The sequence below is a fragment of the Aspergillus pseudotamarii genome (genome assembly GCF_009193445.1).
Source record: "Aspergillus pseudotamarii strain CBS 117625 unplaced genomic scaffold BDV38scaffold_43, whole genome shotgun sequence".
Taxonomy (NCBI): domain Eukaryota; kingdom Fungi; phylum Ascomycota; class Eurotiomycetes; order Eurotiales; family Aspergillaceae; genus Aspergillus; species Aspergillus pseudotamarii.
The window spans coordinates 197507-216706 of record NW_022475057.1 but is presented as its reverse complement, the minus strand read 5'-3'; the positions used below and the strand labels follow the sequence as shown (position 1 = coordinate 216706).

Sequence of the window (19200 nt, the reverse complement as noted above, 5' to 3'; positions counted from 1 at the left end):
ATATGAACCAAAAATTCTTACTTGGTGGCCGTCGTTCTATATGCAGAAGGCATAGGCTCTACGGTGGTCTTAGGTGTCTTAGAGCATGTGTTATAAGCTGTCATCTTGCCTCGTGCCTACCTCTCTCCAGCGGCCAGATTTATTGCTAAGGTGCATGCAAGGCTTTGATCATTTTTTCAACCCCTTAACTATCACTATGGCGGGTCGCTCTCTCGGCCTTTCCTCTTGTAGGCTTATCAACGTTAATACAGCTCACTCTACAATTACGAAACTCTAGACCGGAGATCAGTTCCGAGTGAAATTGCAGGGAAGATGACGGCTTTAAGGGTATACCGCCCTGGATTACTTTGCTCGGCGCGATAGGCGGGTTTATAAAGTAGCTTTGGGGCTGACTGGACGTCCTTGACCGCTCCTTCTCGCCAACATGATGCAGCTATGCCGACACGTTGCCACCAGGTTATTGCTCTCATCTAGCATTTGCATCTCCATATCAAAGCGGCCATTATGTAGGCTCCGCATCCTTGAACGAACAAGTACCCACTCCTTTCCAGTTGGGTCTTCGCGAATGTCCAAGGACAGACTGACCGTAGGAAAGGCCCACGTTTCGGTGGCCTTCAGACCTTGAGGATCATAGTTCATAGGAAGGGCAGGGACCTGTGCTCAGTATAAGTCCATTGTCAACATTCAATTTGGGGTGAATTCTAGTACCGAATCTGCGAGTAAGCCCAAATACTCCAGGTTAAAGGTCTCATTCTCTCCAGCTACCTTTGCCCACTGATCCCGAGCATTCTGTCCCCGGGTAGGACTCCACAAGAGAGTGGGACCTCCTTTTGGAACAAGAAATTTGAAGCGAGCGCCGGGAGGGTTTATATTGGGATCAAAGTAATCATGCTTCCACGGAACACAATCCTTCAGCCTGTTTGGTATCGGCTTTGATTGCAAGCTGATGCTTGGTCCAGTTCGTCGATGCAAATTGCCGAGAGTAATGATAGATAATATATACGGACTCGAAAATGCAGTATCCCTTGGACATATTTTTGCTTCAATAATTGAGAATCGGGAACCCTTTCGTATATCCTCAAAACTGACTTTGAACGGTCCACAGGGGAGAGGCCTTAAAAACTGAATATGGAGAGAGACGCAGTGAGGTTGGCCTGACTGCGGATGTCTTGAGCCAAAATATTTGCCACTAGCACTGACTATCAGAGCAGTGCAAAACCCTCCATAGGCTTGAAGGCCAAGATCCCCTTCGCGTGTAGCGTGAGTCAATATACTGAAGACCATGTGGTTTAGGGTTTGCGTATCTGCGTACCGTTGGTACACCAATCTTCAGGTAGATATCCCAAGAAGCAGTTATCTTCATTGTCTGAAGAAGTAAGTTTAACAGCATCCTCTAATGGGGTTAATCTGCAAGTCTGTGGCTGGTTATCAGATCCCACCGATGAGGCGCTGATGGGTATGTCCTTTGGCGGCATCAGAGCATCGATTCTTGAGATACCGTGTATAGAGCGGCTTGGCGACACCGTGCTTCACAACTCTTCTGGTTATCATAAACATTCACATTTAACCAATGTTGAGAATGGAAGGTCTTTATGCAAGGGTCGGAATAGTGCACCAGGAATCAAATAGGGAGGTATGTAGGGATATGTAATAGGAAAGTATGGTACTCTGGAAGGTGGAGTTGTGAAAATCTAGGAACTTGGAAAAAGGTGGGTGACTCGTTTGACATTTAAATGTTGGCAGCTTGATTAAAGAAAAGCGCTTTGACCGTCGCTCTGGCCGTGCGCTTTAAATAACATTCAACCTAGGAGAATGTGCCTCGGTCCGATAGGTCAGTTGGTGAAATCACATTGAGCTTTTTTATATAACGCAACGGATGAGTTATGTAGGTTATAGAATGTCCTAAGTCAGTCAATCAATTTGCGAGTCGCTAAAATACCTCCATATATCTGCTACTATCAAAGATTTATTATGCCTACAACCATATCTGCGATCCACCTTCACAGCGAAAAGGCTATACTAATCCGTCCTCAAAAGACCATTTAGACCTCATCAACCATCCACTCACAGACATCTATCAGGCAAAAGCAGCAACCGCATCTTGAATAACTTCCACAACCCTACTCGGTTGACTCAAATGCGGCATATGACCCGCACTGCACCTCTCAACCTTACTCCCAGCTAACCTAGCAAGCTCCTCCTGTAGAGAAGCTGGAATGACCTGATCCTGCTCACGGACAAGATACACACTCTCCACTTCCCCCTAGCTAGAATATGTCGTCATCCCATTCCAACCTTGGGCAGGTTGACGTTTAAGCACCTCCAACCATTTCCCTTTTCCCTCCTCATCAAGATCATCAAACCGTATCTGCTCCGCCTGTACACAATGTAATGCTCCAACTTGGATAGAATTATCAAAGTCCGCAATCAACCATCCCAGTTTATCATACCAAAACCTCCTCCCTAGTCTCCCCTCCCCACTACTACCGAAATAAGAAAGAAGAGCAGAAAGAAAGAAAAAGAGAACAAACCTCCACAGCAAACGGCAAATCCCCATGCACATGTCCTTTTCCCCCACGACACCCCCACTGAGTCCGCGCCCTTCACGGACCTTCTTGGTAAGTCCTTCCATTGTTTCGCTGCTAATGAATCCGCTCGCAGAGTGAAGGACTAATAGTACGTCTTCACCTCGTTGAACTAATTTCTCAATATGTGTGCGTACTGCGAAGACATCGTCTTTGAGACTTGGATTACCCGGGGAGATAGTGTCTGTGCTTGGGAGTGTGGCGATTTCAGTTTTGAGGTTGGAGGCTGTTAGCAGGCTTGAGATGGGGTCGAAGACTGTGGGGCCTTCCTAGAGGCTGGGGATTGTGAGGATTGTTGGGGTTGTGGGCATTGTGGGATATGGAAGACGGTTGGATTGGGAGGGTAGATGGGAGTATGTCTGCTAAGAAGGTAAATATTATCAGGGTATATAGACAAAATGACTAGAGTTTAGCTATATATAGTTCTTATGTGTGAGGTGGTGGGGTTACTGAAAGCTTGTATCACAGCCTAGTATAGTATGCAGGTGTGGATTCAGCTTAGTTTCTCAGAACACCGCTAGACGGTGTAGTTAGACAGGGATTAACGAGAATATATACTACGTACATTTCATGTCATCTATGATCCTGTTTGTGGAGCATAGTCAGAATCAGCGTTTGTTACTAATATAGACTTAGGGCTAGTGCCGAATTAGTGCTGAGCTGTGTTGCCATCTCTGGCTTCCGATTTGTGGCTTCGTGTATTCCCACAGCTTTTGTTCATTAGGTATTCATTAGTCTTTTTGTGGTGGACTACTAGTGGAAGGATTGTGAGAGTTCTTACTTGGATTATTAATTCATAGTAAGATGTTAAAAAATATGTCTATCAAGATAAAATTCCCCAAGCTTGTACACACTATAACACCAAGGACGAATGGTACAAAGGCTGGTCAATAAGAAAAGAAGTATTCTACAAAGAGGGGTTACTATTGCAAGTAACACGGCCCAGAAACCTGTGAATCCCACCAAGACCTGTGCTTAGATGGCAACGACGCTGACCCAAAAGCGGGTGTCATCGTACTTGTACTTCTCGTTGCTGTCAATCTGCTTCTGGATCCACTGAACAGCGGACTTGTAGGCTATAAATTAACTTCGTCAGCTTCTGCTCCAAAGGGACAAGATATTAATAGCACAACTGTAACATACTATTGATATCCGCAGTGTAGGGATTAGCAAGACCAGAAGCACCGTTGCGGTGTCCAGCGAACCACTTATCGTAACCGTAGTAATTCTGGCAATCCCAGCGAGAGGCAACGTCGGCGTAGACATTCGAGCTTTTTACTATCAGCTAATACCCCGAGAAAGGCATCTCAAGAAAGAATATCTTACTTCATGACCGATCCATCGTTCCATTGGGCTTCCGTCTTCCCCTTGAACCCGTAGCGGTGGGCGCACTCACGGAGCAGGCCCCAGTTCTGCTTGAACAGACCGAAGTTGGCGGCGTCGTAGGTCTTGCCGTCGCCGTAGGCATAATGGGCGGCGTTCATATCCTCGCTGGTACATTTCGTGTTAGAATGGCCTTCTTGCGAATTGTGCTTTCTTACATTTCGAGCATGGCAATGGCGAGATCGAGGGAGTTGCCGCCTGCTTCGATGATAGCCTTCTTGCGGGATCCAAGGCCAGAGACGGTGTATTGTCCGCGATCAGCCCGCTTGTCGAGGGAAACGTTGAGGGAGGCATCGGGAGTTGGAGCGGCCAGCACTCCAGTGGCGAAGATGGCGGCAAGACAAGGAATGAAGAACTTCATCTTGGATAGTTATGGAAAAGAAAGTGTATAAAAGAATGACTATGTCTCCGGGACTTATTTGGTGTAAAAAAAAAAAAAGCTTTTGAGAATGAAGGTACGCCGTACGACTTTATATTCACGTCAAGTTGGACTAGATCATGACTCCTAATAGTGTGTTGCCGGATCTGGCCAGCCCCTTTACTTCTCAGGACCTGTCAATGGGGCATTCCCTGGTGTAGCCTCATGATGCCTTTGTTCTAGAACGACCAGGCTATGCTTTGAGTACCTAAAGTGTGGTTCGGTTGAGTCAGTGGCGTATTGTGTAGGACTGCCTTCAATTTCGAGGTTGTTGCAAGTGAGATGGTGGCTGCCATTGTGAGACAGGCGGTTTTTGCGCGGGTTGTACCTTTTTCCTGGCCCTAATAGTTGTAAAGGCCTTGTGGAGTTCCTTTCTCGAAAGGAAACGGTCTGCGGAGCGGGGAAAGAACAAGGCAAATGTTTCAGGATAATGAACGCTGGGACCATTTCATATTATCTTAATGGCGTTGTACCAATCATCGCCTCGGCTTCCTCGGGACGTTGAGCCGACGTTTGCCGGGCTATGGCATGAGGTTGTTCTCTATACCGTGCTGTTTTTCTCTTTGTATTTGGTATTTTACTTTTTCTTCTTCTAGGGATGATCCGTATAAGTGTAGGGTTGGAGATATAGTCCTACTACACTTGATGTGGCTCTGGAATTAGCCTTTTGTCCAAGGTGCATTAGACTGGTATGGGGGTGAACATCCATCTCTTCGTGGTGTCTACCTGTTCGATATCGCACTCCAAGCATACTTTCGGCTTAAAAAACTAGTGACTAACTAGTTTAGCACGTGCAACGCAGGGACCAGAAATAAATTAAAAGATCCTCTCTAAGTATCAAACTAAGACAATCCTTGCCTAAACGGACAAGGAAGAAGGGTCCGCTTCGGGACCCGGTCCCATGGAATCTGCTCCGCCATGTGGATTCCACTGAACAAAATCAGAACATTGAATGCGTCCATTGACTCTAACTCCGATGGACTTTAGATAGGATGACAGTGTTGCTGTAATTTGTATGGTTTCAAGGAGTGGTGGATAGTCTCGGCTTGAGAGACGCAGCAACGACAGCGTTGGCCGCGCAAACTATAAAGTTGCTGGCGAAGACCTTGAGACCCTGCCTTTCTGCTCGACAAAACAACCACTTTCTTTAACTCTTTTCATTCATTCTTTTTCTTCTTTTCGCTCTTTTCTCGCAATGCGTTCCTTTTCGTCTATCGCACTCCTGTCTGTGGTGGGAGCTGCGTCGGCCCAGGCTGGTCCTTGGGCACAGTGTGGAGGCAAGTCCTTCTCCGGCTCATCTGCGTGTCCTTCGGGATGGACATGCCAGGAGCTGAGCGAGTGGTTTAGCCAATGTGTACCTGGTGAGTGAAACTGACTTCCCCGTGTCTATGCCAAGACTAAACGAGATCTAACCGATACCTCAGGCGCCGAGTCCACGACTCCCGCGGTGTCCAGCACTCCCACACCAACTGTCACTCCTTCGGTGTCCATTACTGCGTCCGTCAGCACGGGCATCAACAAGTCAATTTCAACAGTGTCGACGTCTACTCCCCTTCCGTCTTCGTCGTCGGTCTCGCCAACCCCTCGCCCGACGGGCAGCGGGTCCTTCGCCAAGGCGGATGGACTGCAGTTCTCGATTGACGGCGAGACCAAGTACTTCGCCGGCACAAACGCCTATTGGCTCCCATTCCAGATGAACAATGCGGACATTGATGCTGTGTTCGATCATCTGGAGCAAACCGGATTGAAGATCCTTCGTGTCTGGGGCTTCAACGATGTTAACACTGCTCCCAGCCCCGGAACGGTCTACTTCCAACTTCACGACAAGGCCAAGGGCACCTCCACCATTAACACTGGTAAAGACGGCCTCCAGCGCCTTGACTATGTGGTTGCTGCCGCTGAGAAGCACGGCGTCAAGCTCATCATTCCTTTTGTGAACAGCTGGGATGACTATGGTGGATTCAACGCCTATGTCACTGCCTACGGTGGCAGCAAGACGGAGTGGTTCACCAACGAGAAGATCCAGAGCGTGTACCAAGCCTATATCAAGGCTGTTGTCTCTCGGTACAGGAACTCCCCAGCGATCTTCGCTTGGGAGCTGGGCAATGAGCCCCGCTGCAATGGATGCAGCCCTGATGTTATCCACGGCTGGGCCACCAAGACCAGTGCCTACATCAAGTCGCTGGATCCCAACCACATGGTCGCCATGGGTGATGGTACGTATATCACACATCTAATAGAATGTGACTCAATGAGACTAATTGTTTATTTAGAGGGCATGGGCTTGACCATCGGCTCCGACAAATCGTACCCGTACTCCACCACGGAAGGAAGCGACTTCGAGAAGAACCTGGCCATCCCAGACATTGACTTTGGAACGCTCCACCTGTACACCACTGACTGTGAGTGACTGTCCATGGCATACATTAGCAAATAAATGAAATCTAACATACTTTTATAGGGGGTATCAAGGACAACGCGTGGGGTAATGGATGGGTTGAGAACCACGCCAAGGCCTGCAAGGCTGCCGGTAAGCCCTGCTTGTTCGAGGAGTATGGCATGAAGGGCAAGCATTGCACCGACGAGCTTAAGTGGCAAAAGACCTCCCTGAGCTCAGGCACCGCCGCCGATCTGTTCTGGCAGTATGGTCAGAAGCTGTCCAGTGGCCAGTCTCCGGACGATCAGTACACCATCTATTTCGGCACCGATGACTGGAAGTGCGCCGTTATGGACCATATGGACAATGTCAACAAAAGCTAAGTTGGGGAGGCAAGGATCCTATACTAGGTCAATGTCGATGTTACGGTTCGGTAATCATCCATTTCCATAAGGTCGGTTTCGAATCCTCTGCACTGTTTCTCTTCTTATCATTAAATCCCTTCTACCGTGTTCACTGAGGAACGCCTTTGATATTTTATTTTGCTCTTCTCGGGTGCAGCATCTTTGCTACCTAGTCTGAATGTCAGATTAAAGCTACATATAGCCTGTAAGAAGCAATTCACATTTTAGAAAATAGAAAGTGATCCTTGTGAAAGCTGGATTCAATATTGTAGGCTGAGATACATGCAATATACTTCGATATACTACACTCAGCTTGATCTCCTCCGTCGCTGCCTTGTTGCCTCATTCAGTATTTACTTCTTCAGTCTTCGGTCCTATTGTATATCAATAGCGAGATATAATAACGAGACAGATAAAGATAAGTTGGTATCAAACAGCGTAGGGAGGAACATGGTCATGATTAGCAGATACTATACGTAGTACACGTAGCTTACTGAGGAGCGGATGCCCTTCGGTAGATGCTCAATTCTATGAACAACACACTATAGACACTCAAGCCCTATCTCACTACAGCCTTCGGGGTTTTGGTTTGGTTTTATTCCTCCGGCTGCGCACAACATAAGGCTGCATGTAGCCTCGTTGCTAAGTTTGTAGGTCGTTTAATTACGCGCGTTCTTGTGTCCTATCTCTGGTGTTCCAAGCACCCTGTGGCTATAGCGAACTGTATTACTATCTTAACCGCAAGTGTACTTTGATAGAGCCCCCCATAGAGTGCGCTCAAAGGGCCCGGGATCTGAGATAGAGGCTCTCCGTACGAGTCCAGCGAAGACCATCGAAACATACACTGGTAAGTATGTATTTCATCGCAATAGTGGAGATAGCCAACTCACATCCCATTAGCCTGAGAAACAACATCTTCCTTGATCAAAGCCTGTAGCCCCTCCTTTGCCAGTCCATGGAAATAGGCAAGAAATCGGTCTTCCGCGATCAGTCTATCCGTCTCAGAACTGACAGATTTCTCAATATCAGACGCATTATCTATGTAGGTGACCTGAATCCCAGGATAGGTCTGAAGATGTAGTCGTAAGTCAGCCTCCTCGCGTGACTTGAGAAAGACCTTCACGAGGCCAGTCGATTCGTAAATAACGTACTTCAGCTCATTGATGAGAAGGCGTACTCCTTCAAAAGCTCTGGAAGGGTGGATTACCAATGTTGCGAGGTATTACTCCCATCAGACTGTCCATGTGGGAGGAATGGTCGACGATGTAATTGAAATATACGCGAAAACCGTGGTTTGGCAAGAGGTAAGTATCAGAAGCCAGCATGCCTTCGCACCTCTATGACCGAGGATAAAGGAAACGCGAGGAAGCGCCGTTCTATAGGCAGTATGGTTGGACAAAAACCGATCATCAAGTCGTACTAGCACCGAAATATCACCACCTGCTAGGAAACACACTTGCTCAAGTTCCTCGAGCATAGACGGGGGTAACTCTAATGTGTATAATCGAATACACCATCGCGTGATTATCCATGATCACGGCAAGCCCCTTTACAAAGCTAGCTCTCTTATTGCGATGCTCTCTGCCCTCGACCTTTGCATAGTGGGTTATCATTCGCTTTATACTAAAACAGGGCTTCTACAAGGGGATATATCTACAGGCAACCTCATGATGAATGAAGATGCCAGGACGCATTAATCATGGCGGGTGCGTTATTCCCGTCAATAACGAGCCCGAGTTTCCTCCTTCAGACTATCTTGAATAAGTCCTCTTCTTAGACAAGTTTCCGTTCTCATCCTCATCACCAAAGTCCAGTGCTCATGGGACAATTTGCCAAAGCATCACGTTACTTTACCCTCTTGCTGGAGTTAGAGTATCCACATGAACGCTGTGGGTAAACACAAAACAAGTTATCAATATTTACTCAAACTCTTGACATAGTAGTGTAACTGTTAACCCTTCCACTAATTTGACTTCCATCCTACCCTAACAATGGAGAAAGAGCCTTTGAAATTGATTTCCCCTTCAGTATCCTACAGAAGTATGCTCAAGGGGAACAATTTAAGAATGCACCATCCACTCGAACAGACCCGCAATTCGACTCGCTTGTTAGCCCTACAATTCCAAGGGTTGCTATTCCTCAGCTTGCGCGCTCCCAGTCATGGAACGCAGCCCGCCGTGCTCAGAGAGCATGCCTAGGATGCAGACAAAAAGGCCAAATGCGACGGCCACCAACTATGTCATCAATGTGTCTTTTTCGATGCTGCTTACGAGTATGCCGAGGGGAAGCAAGACACAATTAAAAGGTACGTTCTTCAACCTGACTGTAGGTCCCTCGAGTAACAATACGCAGACGCACTGTAGAACCGGAAGAACAGATTGATGTTTACGACCAGTTCCTGCGGCGGTTACGATTCAAGGTAGATGTTCAACGACCGAGAGGTGATCGATAGAGTTCTCATCAAGTCTCTGAGCCAAAGTAAACCTGTCGGATAATTAAGCTTACAAACAGTGAAATGGTAGTGGCCTATTGCTCGCGATATGGGTAATTACCCACCAATTGCGGCCTTTTGAGATGCATCGAACAGGCTCCAGTGATTGGCAGTATATCACAGCCAAGACATACAGCAACAACAATAAAAGGCGATGCTCGACCGAAAGTTGGATGTCGGATCGTCAGTACCCATAAACGCATGTTGTCCCCAGTTGCCCGCTATCAGGCCTAGTCTCAAAGTCAGTGATGGTAGGATGAACACGCAAAAGGCCGCGCGATGGTTGACATAGCTCCACATCAGGTAGATGGACATGTAGTTGCTTCCCTCCCACAAAGCCTTCTTGAGGGCATACTTCGGCTTTCAGGTCCGCAGGAATTACAGGGCAGGTCCAGCCAGATGAGGAAAGATAAGCGGCCCACGTAGCAGGCAAAATCCGTGATTGAGCCGCGGTCATACCACATGGTCGAGTTGAGGCCTGCCGGCCCGATACTTTCGATATGATGATGCTTAATGTGGTGCTAGTAGTATGAGTTCCAGGTGTGGGCCACCAGCGGATCCACGAGGGAGGGAAACAGCCGGTCGAAAACCTGATACTTTGAGGCGAGGAAGCCATTCATATGGACATATTGATGCTTCATGAGCATGTATGTGCCCGCGAACTAGACGTGGAAGGGGCTCTCCTTTCACTAGCCTCTTGGATATTTGTATCGGTCTGATCCCAGACCGCTATCGCTATTTCAAACGGCCAGGTATAGTCGATTAAGCGTGACACCTCTAGCCTATCTCATTGTCTTCCAAAGGTTGTGTGTCACCAATACTCAAATAGAGAACTGGGAGACATCCTTCGAGATGTGCGTTCTATACGCTACTCAATGATGGTAGAAAGCTTTTACGACTTAATCCAAAGACCTAAAAATACAATCTGCCGTAGGACATTTATTGCTGCATCACTTATGAAGTGTGACGGGTTGGCTCCCGTACAGATCCCTACTATATCCGTTGCTTTATACACGAGTCTAACGACCAAGCCACGTGGTGCTGCATCGCTAAGAGCAATTCAACAAGGGAGAAAGGAATGTATTGTTGACAATCAGCTGATGGTATCCTACAAATGCAATCCTATCATGATATTTGTAGTTTATATAGCGATCAGATCGACTATTATATTATTGTATACACAAACGCATATCTCACTCCGATCCAAATGAAAACTTGAACATATCGTTACTGTCCAGCAACACGAAAGATTCATACCGAAGTCCTCTATCGACCGGCGGCCGTTCAACGTCGTGTGTGACATTCGCCGAGACTTCAGCCCATCCCTCCCACAGAGCTCTCCAGTAGCATGCCTCAGCAGCTGGGGTTAGGTATCTTTCTCGGAAGGTTTTGACACTGTTATTAGCTATACGCTCTGCCTCGTCCGGTTTCTTTAAGAGTTCGTCCATGCGTTTCGGGAGATCGGAGAAGTCTCTCTCGACTTCCACATAGTTCTGCTCCGGACCGGATGATACGAGGAGATAGTGGTGATGTTGAATATACTGCAGCTTATGCGCTACGATGACGGACCGACAGGCTTGTCGGTATTTAAGGGATGCCGAGTATGCGCGACCTGGATATTGACGATATCTGTCAGCCTTGCATAGCACAGTGTGGTTGTGACAGAAACGTACCTTCGACATGCCCGATAAACATGTACCGACAATGATCCTCCATGGATAAGAAATTGCTCTTCTTGCTCCAATCCAACTCCTTCACATCACTCCAAGGCTTGCCCCGTGCAATATCCAAGAGCGCCCGACGCAGCTTTGGTGCAAAGCTCAACTTACCCCGCCAGACCAGCTTCTGTTCTTTATCCGCCAATTTCAGATTGGATTCAGCGGCCATGATGCTCTGTACGACTTGTCCGTATGGGCCGATGTCACTCTTGGCCCAGGACCAGTACCCGAAATCGGGCATCAGAATGACTGACTCCTCGGATACTTTCCTCGATAACACCCAGACCGGGTGGCTGACCGCGTCAACGTCATCCACGCGATCTTCAATCGAGAAGATAAACTCGATTGCGGGATGCGAGGTACGATTCGAGGACGCGGATAGCGCCCGATGGATAGATCCCAGAATACCAAGGATTTTGCGGCGATGGTCATCCCCTTTTGCTCTTGTCGCCACGACGTACAAGTCTCCGTTGGAGATGATGGCGCGGGCCATGCCATCTTCTAATGGGACCATGCGCAGATCGTCTCTTGATATGCGCCCTCGCGACTTCCAATACTCGACCCCTCGCTGGATATCTTGGAAGAGACCAGGGAATGCTGCCTGGCACTGACTTTGGCTCAGGCCTAGGTTCTGGTCGTCTCGTCCGTACTGGAAACTCCAAGTTGCGAGGTGTTCTGGCTCCGATGGCGGTGGCGAGGCGAGACAGGTGAGGCAGTCGGTGCAATGAAATGAAGTTGATGATTGGCAGGTGCAGTGGCCTGCTGGTATAAGTTGTGTGAGGAGCGGAGGGACATTATCACGGTCTGAGTTCATCCCAAACCATATCAAGTAGATGAAAATACCGCAAGCTCCAATGGTGACTGCGAATATTATCCGCCGAAGGGAACACCAGCTGTACCATGATCGGTGCATGGTGAGAATGCTGAAAATGGCGAGAATGGTAAGTGGGATACCTAGGGGAAGGTAAGTAGAACACCGAGCCTCCCCAAGGCAGAAGAAGCCTGAGCCAGCGGCCTAGGTATTGTCTCAGCCTACATGGGGAGGGACAAGGGACAACAAGCCTTTTACCCACACAGGTAAGGATCCCTGAACGGGTCACCCAGTCCACACAGTTAGACCCAACTTCATGACCCACAGGATCATCGCTCCTAACCGCCTCAACTAACTGGATCAGAAATTTAGGACTAGCCGTCAGTTAGTGCCCGAGTTAAGAACCACTACGGTCACTAGATAAGACCACCTAAATGCGATGTAACCCTGGAGGCTTCTTATCCCAGTTAGGGGGATTGGCCTCAAAAACTGATGCCGCAGCTACGTGATGTCCACCGTGAGAATTCCAGTACGATTCGGTAAATTTGAGAAAGCTTTAACCCCGGACTACTTCGTTCCAGTCGTTAAGGTACAACCGGACACCATCTCAACTAAATTCTGGAAACTGAAAGCCAAACCTGCGGCCCTGTGGCCCTAAATACATGTTTATATGGTTGCGCACCTCACATCCAATCAACATGGCGCAGCCCCATTTAGCAACCCGTCACCCGGTCAATCTTGATCATACATCCGTTGGCGATTTGCTTGCGTCCACAATGGCTGCAATGGCCTCGGTTGCGAATGTCATTGTAGGCGTCCATCAAATCCTGCCCCGTAACTTCACAGTGGTTGCCGCTGACAAAAAGACCGCAGGTTCCACTGCAAGTTCCAGTATTGGAAGCGCTTTGTCGAGTTAGTGAAAAGTCAAATCATCCATTTCCATGAAAGCGTAGACATACTCGAGGTAGGTGCTGTAGGTGTTGCTGGGAACAACCTTGCGATAAGCATCGTCACAGCTAGAACCGAGTCTTTCGCAAAAGGCAGAGCCCTTGCAGTCAACATCCCCTTCGCCCAAGTTCATCAAAACGTTGCCGGTCTCCGCAGAGGGTTCGGATTCAACCATGACGGATTTAGTGCCATTGGAAACGGGGAACCTTTCGCCCCTAGCAACGATTGGGCCGGGGACTGCTGCCGCAATGGTGGCCAGGACAGTGACGGCACAAACGACGTGGTTTGTAAGCTGCATTGTGGTAGTTTGGATAAAGGGCTCTTGGTCAGAGAAAGACAGAAAGATTGTATAGATCCTGGATGTAATAGGTAAAGTTCCTGAGTGTGTTGGAAGTAGAAACGTCGTCCAGAGGCAGCGAGCATCAACCCTTTTATATCCTTCTGGTCACGGAGATCCCGACCATGTTGCCCACTTGACCAGTTCTGCAGTTCAAATCCCCGAGAGATGTCCAATTTCCCATGGACCCTACTCGTGGATCGTCACCCTTGGGCTCGAGAGCTGGGATCTCGATGGAGTAACTGTTACATCGCCTCGATGGACAGCCGTGCAGCACTGATATCAAGCGTTGCTGAACAGGCCATTGACCGACACGTACCAATCAGACTACTGATCAGAGTATTCAGTTGGTTACGGATCCTGCCAGTATTTTCAGGGGCAAATGCTCCATGACAGCCTGGAAGGTAAGCGTGAAAAGGGCGCAGATAGCGCGTGCCGCAGTTCATCCTGTATGTCAAAGCTATCCCAATCAAGTATTGATCCTAGCACAAAGATGCCTTGCCAGGAGATGGCTCACGACACCGCGCTGGCTATGCGGAGACCTGGGACGGAAGTCGTGGTCATCTTTGTATATCATTAACTGGATTGGTATCAGACCCTGGTGATAATGTTTACTTGATAAGCGATTACGATGGCAGGGTTCGGAGCAGGCTCAGTAAGGGCGAGTTTTTACCTAACAACAAGCAGAGTAGTGACATATGTTCCAGTTATCTAGCATACTCTACAAGTAACTATTCAATACCATATCTGATCAAGGATGGGCACACAATTGTGGATCCGGTGTTACTATGTTCTGTGAAGCCGCCCAAGGTCTATGTCAATGCACTTGATAAACGCAAGATATCAAAAAGCCACGATCTTTCGGTCGCAGTTGAAGTATTTCTGTAGAGCCAACAACTCTATAAAAAATGTATAGCTTCTTCCTAATCTATCTAGTATTCCTAAGCACCCTCTCGCCACTGCATTAGTACTAGCTCAACATTGTAAGCCGAAGATACGCCGTCGACTCGCCTAACAAGTTTCATTGGCTGACACTGTGAAGGTGGATAATTCTAGTGATTTTACGCTATACACCATAATTGGTCTGCGGTGCTTGTTGTTGCCCTGTGTCGGAACATACGAACGCCCTGCGTTGCAAGGTTAGAGGTTAGCTCACCACTAAAAATGCTAAGGGTGATCCTTAGACTTTCACGTGATTTTAGTTGTGGGTCGTGCCACGAGGATGGTTATCTAGGTTTTATTGTATTTAATCCGTATTGAAATTTACAAACCTAGCTGTTACACTTGGACCTCCCGCATAATTCTTCCTCTTGGGAGCAGAACTAATTTATGGCAAAATCTGGCCCTATTTTGGTGACTGTTCCTTGTGTTATTTCCAATTATATATCCTTCTAAAGAACCTCGCGTGACGGAGAGTTTGCCAGGAAATTTGACACTATATATATTTATCAAGAACATATATCTTTCGCAAACTGAGGCTATCTACTAGTATAGTAAACAAAGAACTAGAATTTCGGAACAATGTAATTCAGCGTAATTTTTGTCCTAAGGGTCACCCTCGCCAATTTTATTTTTCGGGTATGTACTCCTGCGCCGCCTGCCCGACGGGTTCGACCTCATTTAGTCTTCATCTGGTTAGTTTGATTCCAGTAGTTCGGGCCGTCCCGGACACCCAGGATAAAAAAAAGTCTTGAAGCTCAGAAAGTTTTTGGGTGTTCATTGTTGATCTCTATTAGTGTGTGAGGTTCTACCTAATCAAGCTATCATACAAAGAACGCTCAGGCGCTAAGCCTAATCAAGAAGGTTATTTCAACAACCTTGAAGCATTCCTTCGCTTCCACACCGTGTCCTGTTCATATGGATCGGAATCCCTGCTGAACGGCGATCAATGACCACAGTGCTTGAGGGATTTTAACAAATGACGTTGCCGCCGGGCTTCCAGTGCAGGTAATGATTTTCCTACATCAACTGACGTTTGTTGTGATTCAGGGGAAGAAGGGCAGAATGAAGCTGTATCAGCTACACGTACGTAGCCTACTGAGGACTGGATGCCATTCGGTAGATACTCAATTATCTATGGACGACTCTATCGCAACCGCTTGTCGCCTCATATCGATAATATCAATAATTAACGGCGGAAGCCTTCAGGGTTTGGTTTGGTTTGGTTACTATTTAACGTCACTCGGCGGATCACGCGGCAACGTGATCTGCGGTCTCCCTAGGGGCAACTGGACGTGCTACCTAAACAGAAATTTCACTCGGAACTAGCTAAATATATGTTGGAAAAGGGTAGAAGAAGCGCCTGGCCCTACCCTGGCCTGGTCTTCTTGAGGTGGGAACCTGCTTCGGCTACCTATAGATAGAAGGGGATGCCGTCCGCCTCTGTCCAGGTAGATCAAGCCTTCACGGTTTAGAGTTGGTGATCGGCAAAGCCAGTAGGAGCACGTGGTCTCATATAGTTTTGTATCAATGTTACCTCGCGTTCAGATGCGAAGCAGGAATGCATTCATGGACAAGGTTGCCTCGGCCGAGAATGAAAATTGGACAGGGAACACAGCCCCCACGAAAGCTTGATGCCGAGGGTCGAGTGTCAGAAGTACTATAACTATGGATCAAGCATTAGTCATGGATGATTATACGATCATAATGGAGCTGTGAGCTACTCCACTTTTCTAGAGACACTGTTGCTATTACACATAAGCTTGACGTCGGTCGACTGTGCCGCAATCTCCTTAAGACAACACTAATGCATGGGCGTATGCTTCTCGCTTAGTGCGGGCGACGATCTCCCAGGATTTGGTGCCTGTCCACCAGTAAAATGTCAATAGGGGATATCCACTGAGGCCATGCATTTTCTGTATTGGTACCCTTCTCGGTTGTGCGGCTCGGGGAAAGGAGCCCGCGGATAGTCCACTGCGGAATTGGCCGGTGGCTGTATACCAGCAACCAGCTAACAGTATAGCTTCAAGCAAGTGGTTGATGTAGCATCTTCCTTCTTTGGGGAGACGCCTGGCATTTTGGGATAGCCTAAATGTTCCCATGTACCTTACTGTTGTTGCGTGTCTGCCCAGATACCCAGCCTTCAACGACTCGTAGACCTCCGACTGTAGTCCGGTCTAAGAACTCCCACCATGGATTGAAATCGAGTCTATATAAGATGACTGCAGACCCGACATACTAGAGGTTAGATGAAAACACAAGTTCTTTTTCCAAAACACCAATCCTGCTTCTCAAACAATAAGAGGTGCATGCTGTCATCATGAAAGCTTTTCCACTTATGTCTTTTGGACTTGCCCTCTCTACTGCTCTGGGAGTATTAGCTAGCCCAGCGAGCCCTGGGTCCCCTTCATCCAATGACTTGGATGTCAGAAACGAAAACAATCGCCAGGTTCAGTACCCAGGAGTAAGTCTCCAAGGTTCATTGAGATACGAGGCGAAGGGCCTGATCTTTTTAAACTAGGACTGCGATCCGAAAACCAATCAATGCCATTATAAGTCACAAAGTGGGCTGCGCGCTATCTGTCGTTGCGACTTCAAAATAGTAACTTGCCCTGGACTCCATTACTCCAGGAGTATGCTAACTTCTACACACAGTGTACCGACGCAATTGAGGATAAAGAGTGCTACTATGATTCTTACACTAGAAAGTGCATCTGTCAGGATGTGGTTAACAGAGGCGGGTAGTTCTGTTGCTGCTATTGGGTTGGTTGAGAAGTAGTCACTATGTAGAGGGGCACATACGAGTTTCCTGCGTTGCAGTATATGTTGTCCTGTTTTCCATGCCATACCAGAATTGAGCAAGAACTATTATCTCAAATTCTGCTTCCTATAATGCGTCTCATTGTATTTCACCTCTGGTATGAAGTAATACAGCACTAGATAGAGTGCAGTCCCACCAGGATTCCACTCAGGTATCGAGTCCTGGCCACATCTTCTGCTGATCACTGTGGATCTTTTAACCTGATCGAGTGGCGTGTCACCAATAGTAGACGGTTGTGATTTGGAGGCGAAACAACGTTGCTGCCTGCCGTAAAGACGACATCCCCTTACCATTCTTTATCTATCCCTCAACCTGCACTTTTCATAGATGATATATGCGTTGAAGTCTATCTCTCCTACACTCACCCCATTTCCAGAGATCCACCTTCGTCAACCTTATCAGCAATCTGTACTGCCAACATATTTACGTTCCTGAATTCAGGATGCACGACTTACTAAGAGATTCACCAAGCTCACCGCCGCGGGATACACCCTCCCAATTCGCTATATCCGCCTCAGCGGATCGTTTAGATCTGGAGGAGGCTGCTCGAGCAGGGAATTTCGACCTCCTCCGATCTGTAGCATTTAACAGAGCATGGTATATGGGCCAAAGCTATTGCCGGAGCCGGAAATCTATTGATTCGAGCGAGCCGTATCTGCATTCTCTCTGGTATGTTTATTACCAATGCGCCAGACATATCTCCCACGAAAGCTTTGAGCAAGACAGGTGGATCCTTGATATTCTCAGGACGCGGGGACGCGGGCCTCTAACAAGGCCCGCACCGGGGGCTGGTATCGATATTGCTAGAACTCCCGATGGTACCGTCTGGAACGACCTACCGTTCCTCGTGACAGATATGACAGAGTTGTGGATCAAAGACTGCGCGGCAATGGGCTCAAAGCAACGTCTTAATGCTGCATCCTTCCTTGCGAAGCTTGCATCCACGCGCATTGCAAACGATCGGATTTGCCAGATAGCTCTGGTCCTTTTTCGTAATACATTCGAGTCCGAGCGTCCTCTTGGCAGCTCTAATGAGCCGGATGACGAAGACCATCACCGAACAATGCATACTATCGCTTCGTTACTCCCATCTGCATGTGCCTGGATCCGAGAAGCCGGGCATAACATCATACTCTTATCCGATGTCTCATGGAATAATTGCTCTAACAGTACTATTGGAAGAGGTGGCTTCACCTTTGTCCAGTCGGAGCTAGGTCAACGAGCACCTGGTGGATTTAGTCCCTGGAGATGGTTATACTGGCTTAAGCGGTTGCATCAGATTGCCGATGAAGCATTAAAAGCAGATGAGAAGCTTCTTGCAGAGCAGGCCGCGACGGCAATTGAAATTATGTTAAGTGATGTGAAGGAGAGAAACTCTCAAATTCTCAGGGTATTTGAGGCAGCGGGCGATGCTATAACCCAGGACAAGGATTTTATGGGTCTGAAGAAGCAATGGTAGATACAGTACAACCAGACATGATGTGGGATCCTATGTCCAAGGACTACTTTTTTTTTTTTTTTTTTTTTTTTTTTTTTTTTTTTTTTTTTTTTTTTTTTTTTTTTTTTTTTTTTTTTTTTTTTTCTATATCAATCATATTGTGAGCTGCAGTTCTTGTGTAGCATGGTTCTATGCCCTAGTATACGACTATTAGACAAGGAGAAATTGACTAAATTAACACTCCAGGACATGCACTGACTCCACATACGGCCATGTGAATTTTAGCTATTTCCTTCTTGGCTGTGTATGGACTCATGGTTGGTGGTTTTGAGATTAAGTGTATAGATCAGGCTTGTGAATCATGCGATGGATGCTTGCATTGTTAAGGAGGGACTAACTCAAAGCATTATACCAGGTGCATTTGGCAGGTACGAGACCAGCTATATTACAAGGGTAGATGCCAGCAAATATACTATATAAAAAAAAATACGCAAAGCCAGGGTTCAGCGGAGCTTTGTTCTCAGCTTGCA

General features: G+C 47.5%; 5 protein-coding genes across 5 annotated transcripts; 2 read left to right on the top strand and 3 right to left on the bottom strand.

The window, feature by feature from the left end:
* Window positions 1-42: 42 nt before the first annotated feature.
* Window positions 43-1851, bottom strand: BDV38DRAFT_252384 (thioesterase family protein). Its single transcript, XM_032055123.1, has 3 exons — window positions 1313-1851; window positions 709-1247; window positions 43-654 (listed from the first exon to the last, which is right to left on the bottom strand). Exons 1-3 carry the CDS (start codon window positions 1473-1475, stop codon window positions 370-372), a joined length of 987 nt encoding a protein of 328 aa, XP_031911544.1. The 5' UTR covers window positions 1476-1851; the 3' UTR covers window positions 43-369.
* Window positions 1852-3537: 1686 nt separating this feature from the next.
* BDV38DRAFT_139795 (uncharacterized protein) lies at window positions 3538-4388 on the bottom strand. The gene is made up of 4 exons (XM_032051404.1): window positions 4127-4388; window positions 3912-4076; window positions 3729-3856; window positions 3538-3661 (listed from the first exon to the last, which is right to left on the bottom strand). The coding sequence occupies exons 1-4, from the start codon at window positions 4327-4329 to the stop codon at window positions 3561-3563; spliced, it is 597 nt and encodes a 198-aa protein (XP_031911543.1). The 5' UTR covers window positions 4330-4388; the 3' UTR covers window positions 3538-3560.
* Window positions 4389-5581: 1193 nt separating this feature from the next.
* On the top strand, window positions 5582-7146 carry manF (putative endo-1,4-beta-mannosidase; the record flags this gene model as incomplete). The annotated part of the gene is made up of 4 exons (XM_032057558.1): window positions 5582-5747; window positions 5811-6602; window positions 6660-6788; window positions 6848-7146. 4 exons carry the CDS (start codon window positions 5582-5584, stop codon window positions 7144-7146), a joined length of 1386 nt encoding a protein of 461 aa, XP_031911542.1.
* A 3705-nt stretch (window positions 7147-10851) lies between these two features.
* BDV38DRAFT_294630 (glycosyl transferase family 90-domain-containing protein) lies at window positions 10852-12310 on the bottom strand (the record flags this gene model as incomplete). The annotated part of the gene is made up of 2 exons (XM_032062537.1): window positions 11332-12310; window positions 10852-11270 (listed from the first exon to the last, which is right to left on the bottom strand). The coding sequence occupies exons 1-2, from the start codon at window positions 12287-12289 to the stop codon at window positions 10852-10854; spliced, it is 1377 nt and encodes a 458-aa protein (XP_031911541.1). The 5' UTR covers window positions 12290-12310.
* A 5220-nt stretch (window positions 12311-17530) lies between these two features.
* Window positions 17531-18743, top strand: BDV38DRAFT_252382 (DUF3632 domain-containing protein). The gene has a single exon (XM_032055122.1). It carries the CDS (start codon window positions 17675-17677, stop codon window positions 18689-18691), a length of 1017 nt encoding a protein of 338 aa, XP_031911540.1. The 5' UTR covers window positions 17531-17674; the 3' UTR covers window positions 18692-18743.
* Window positions 18744-19200: the final 457 nt, after the last annotated feature.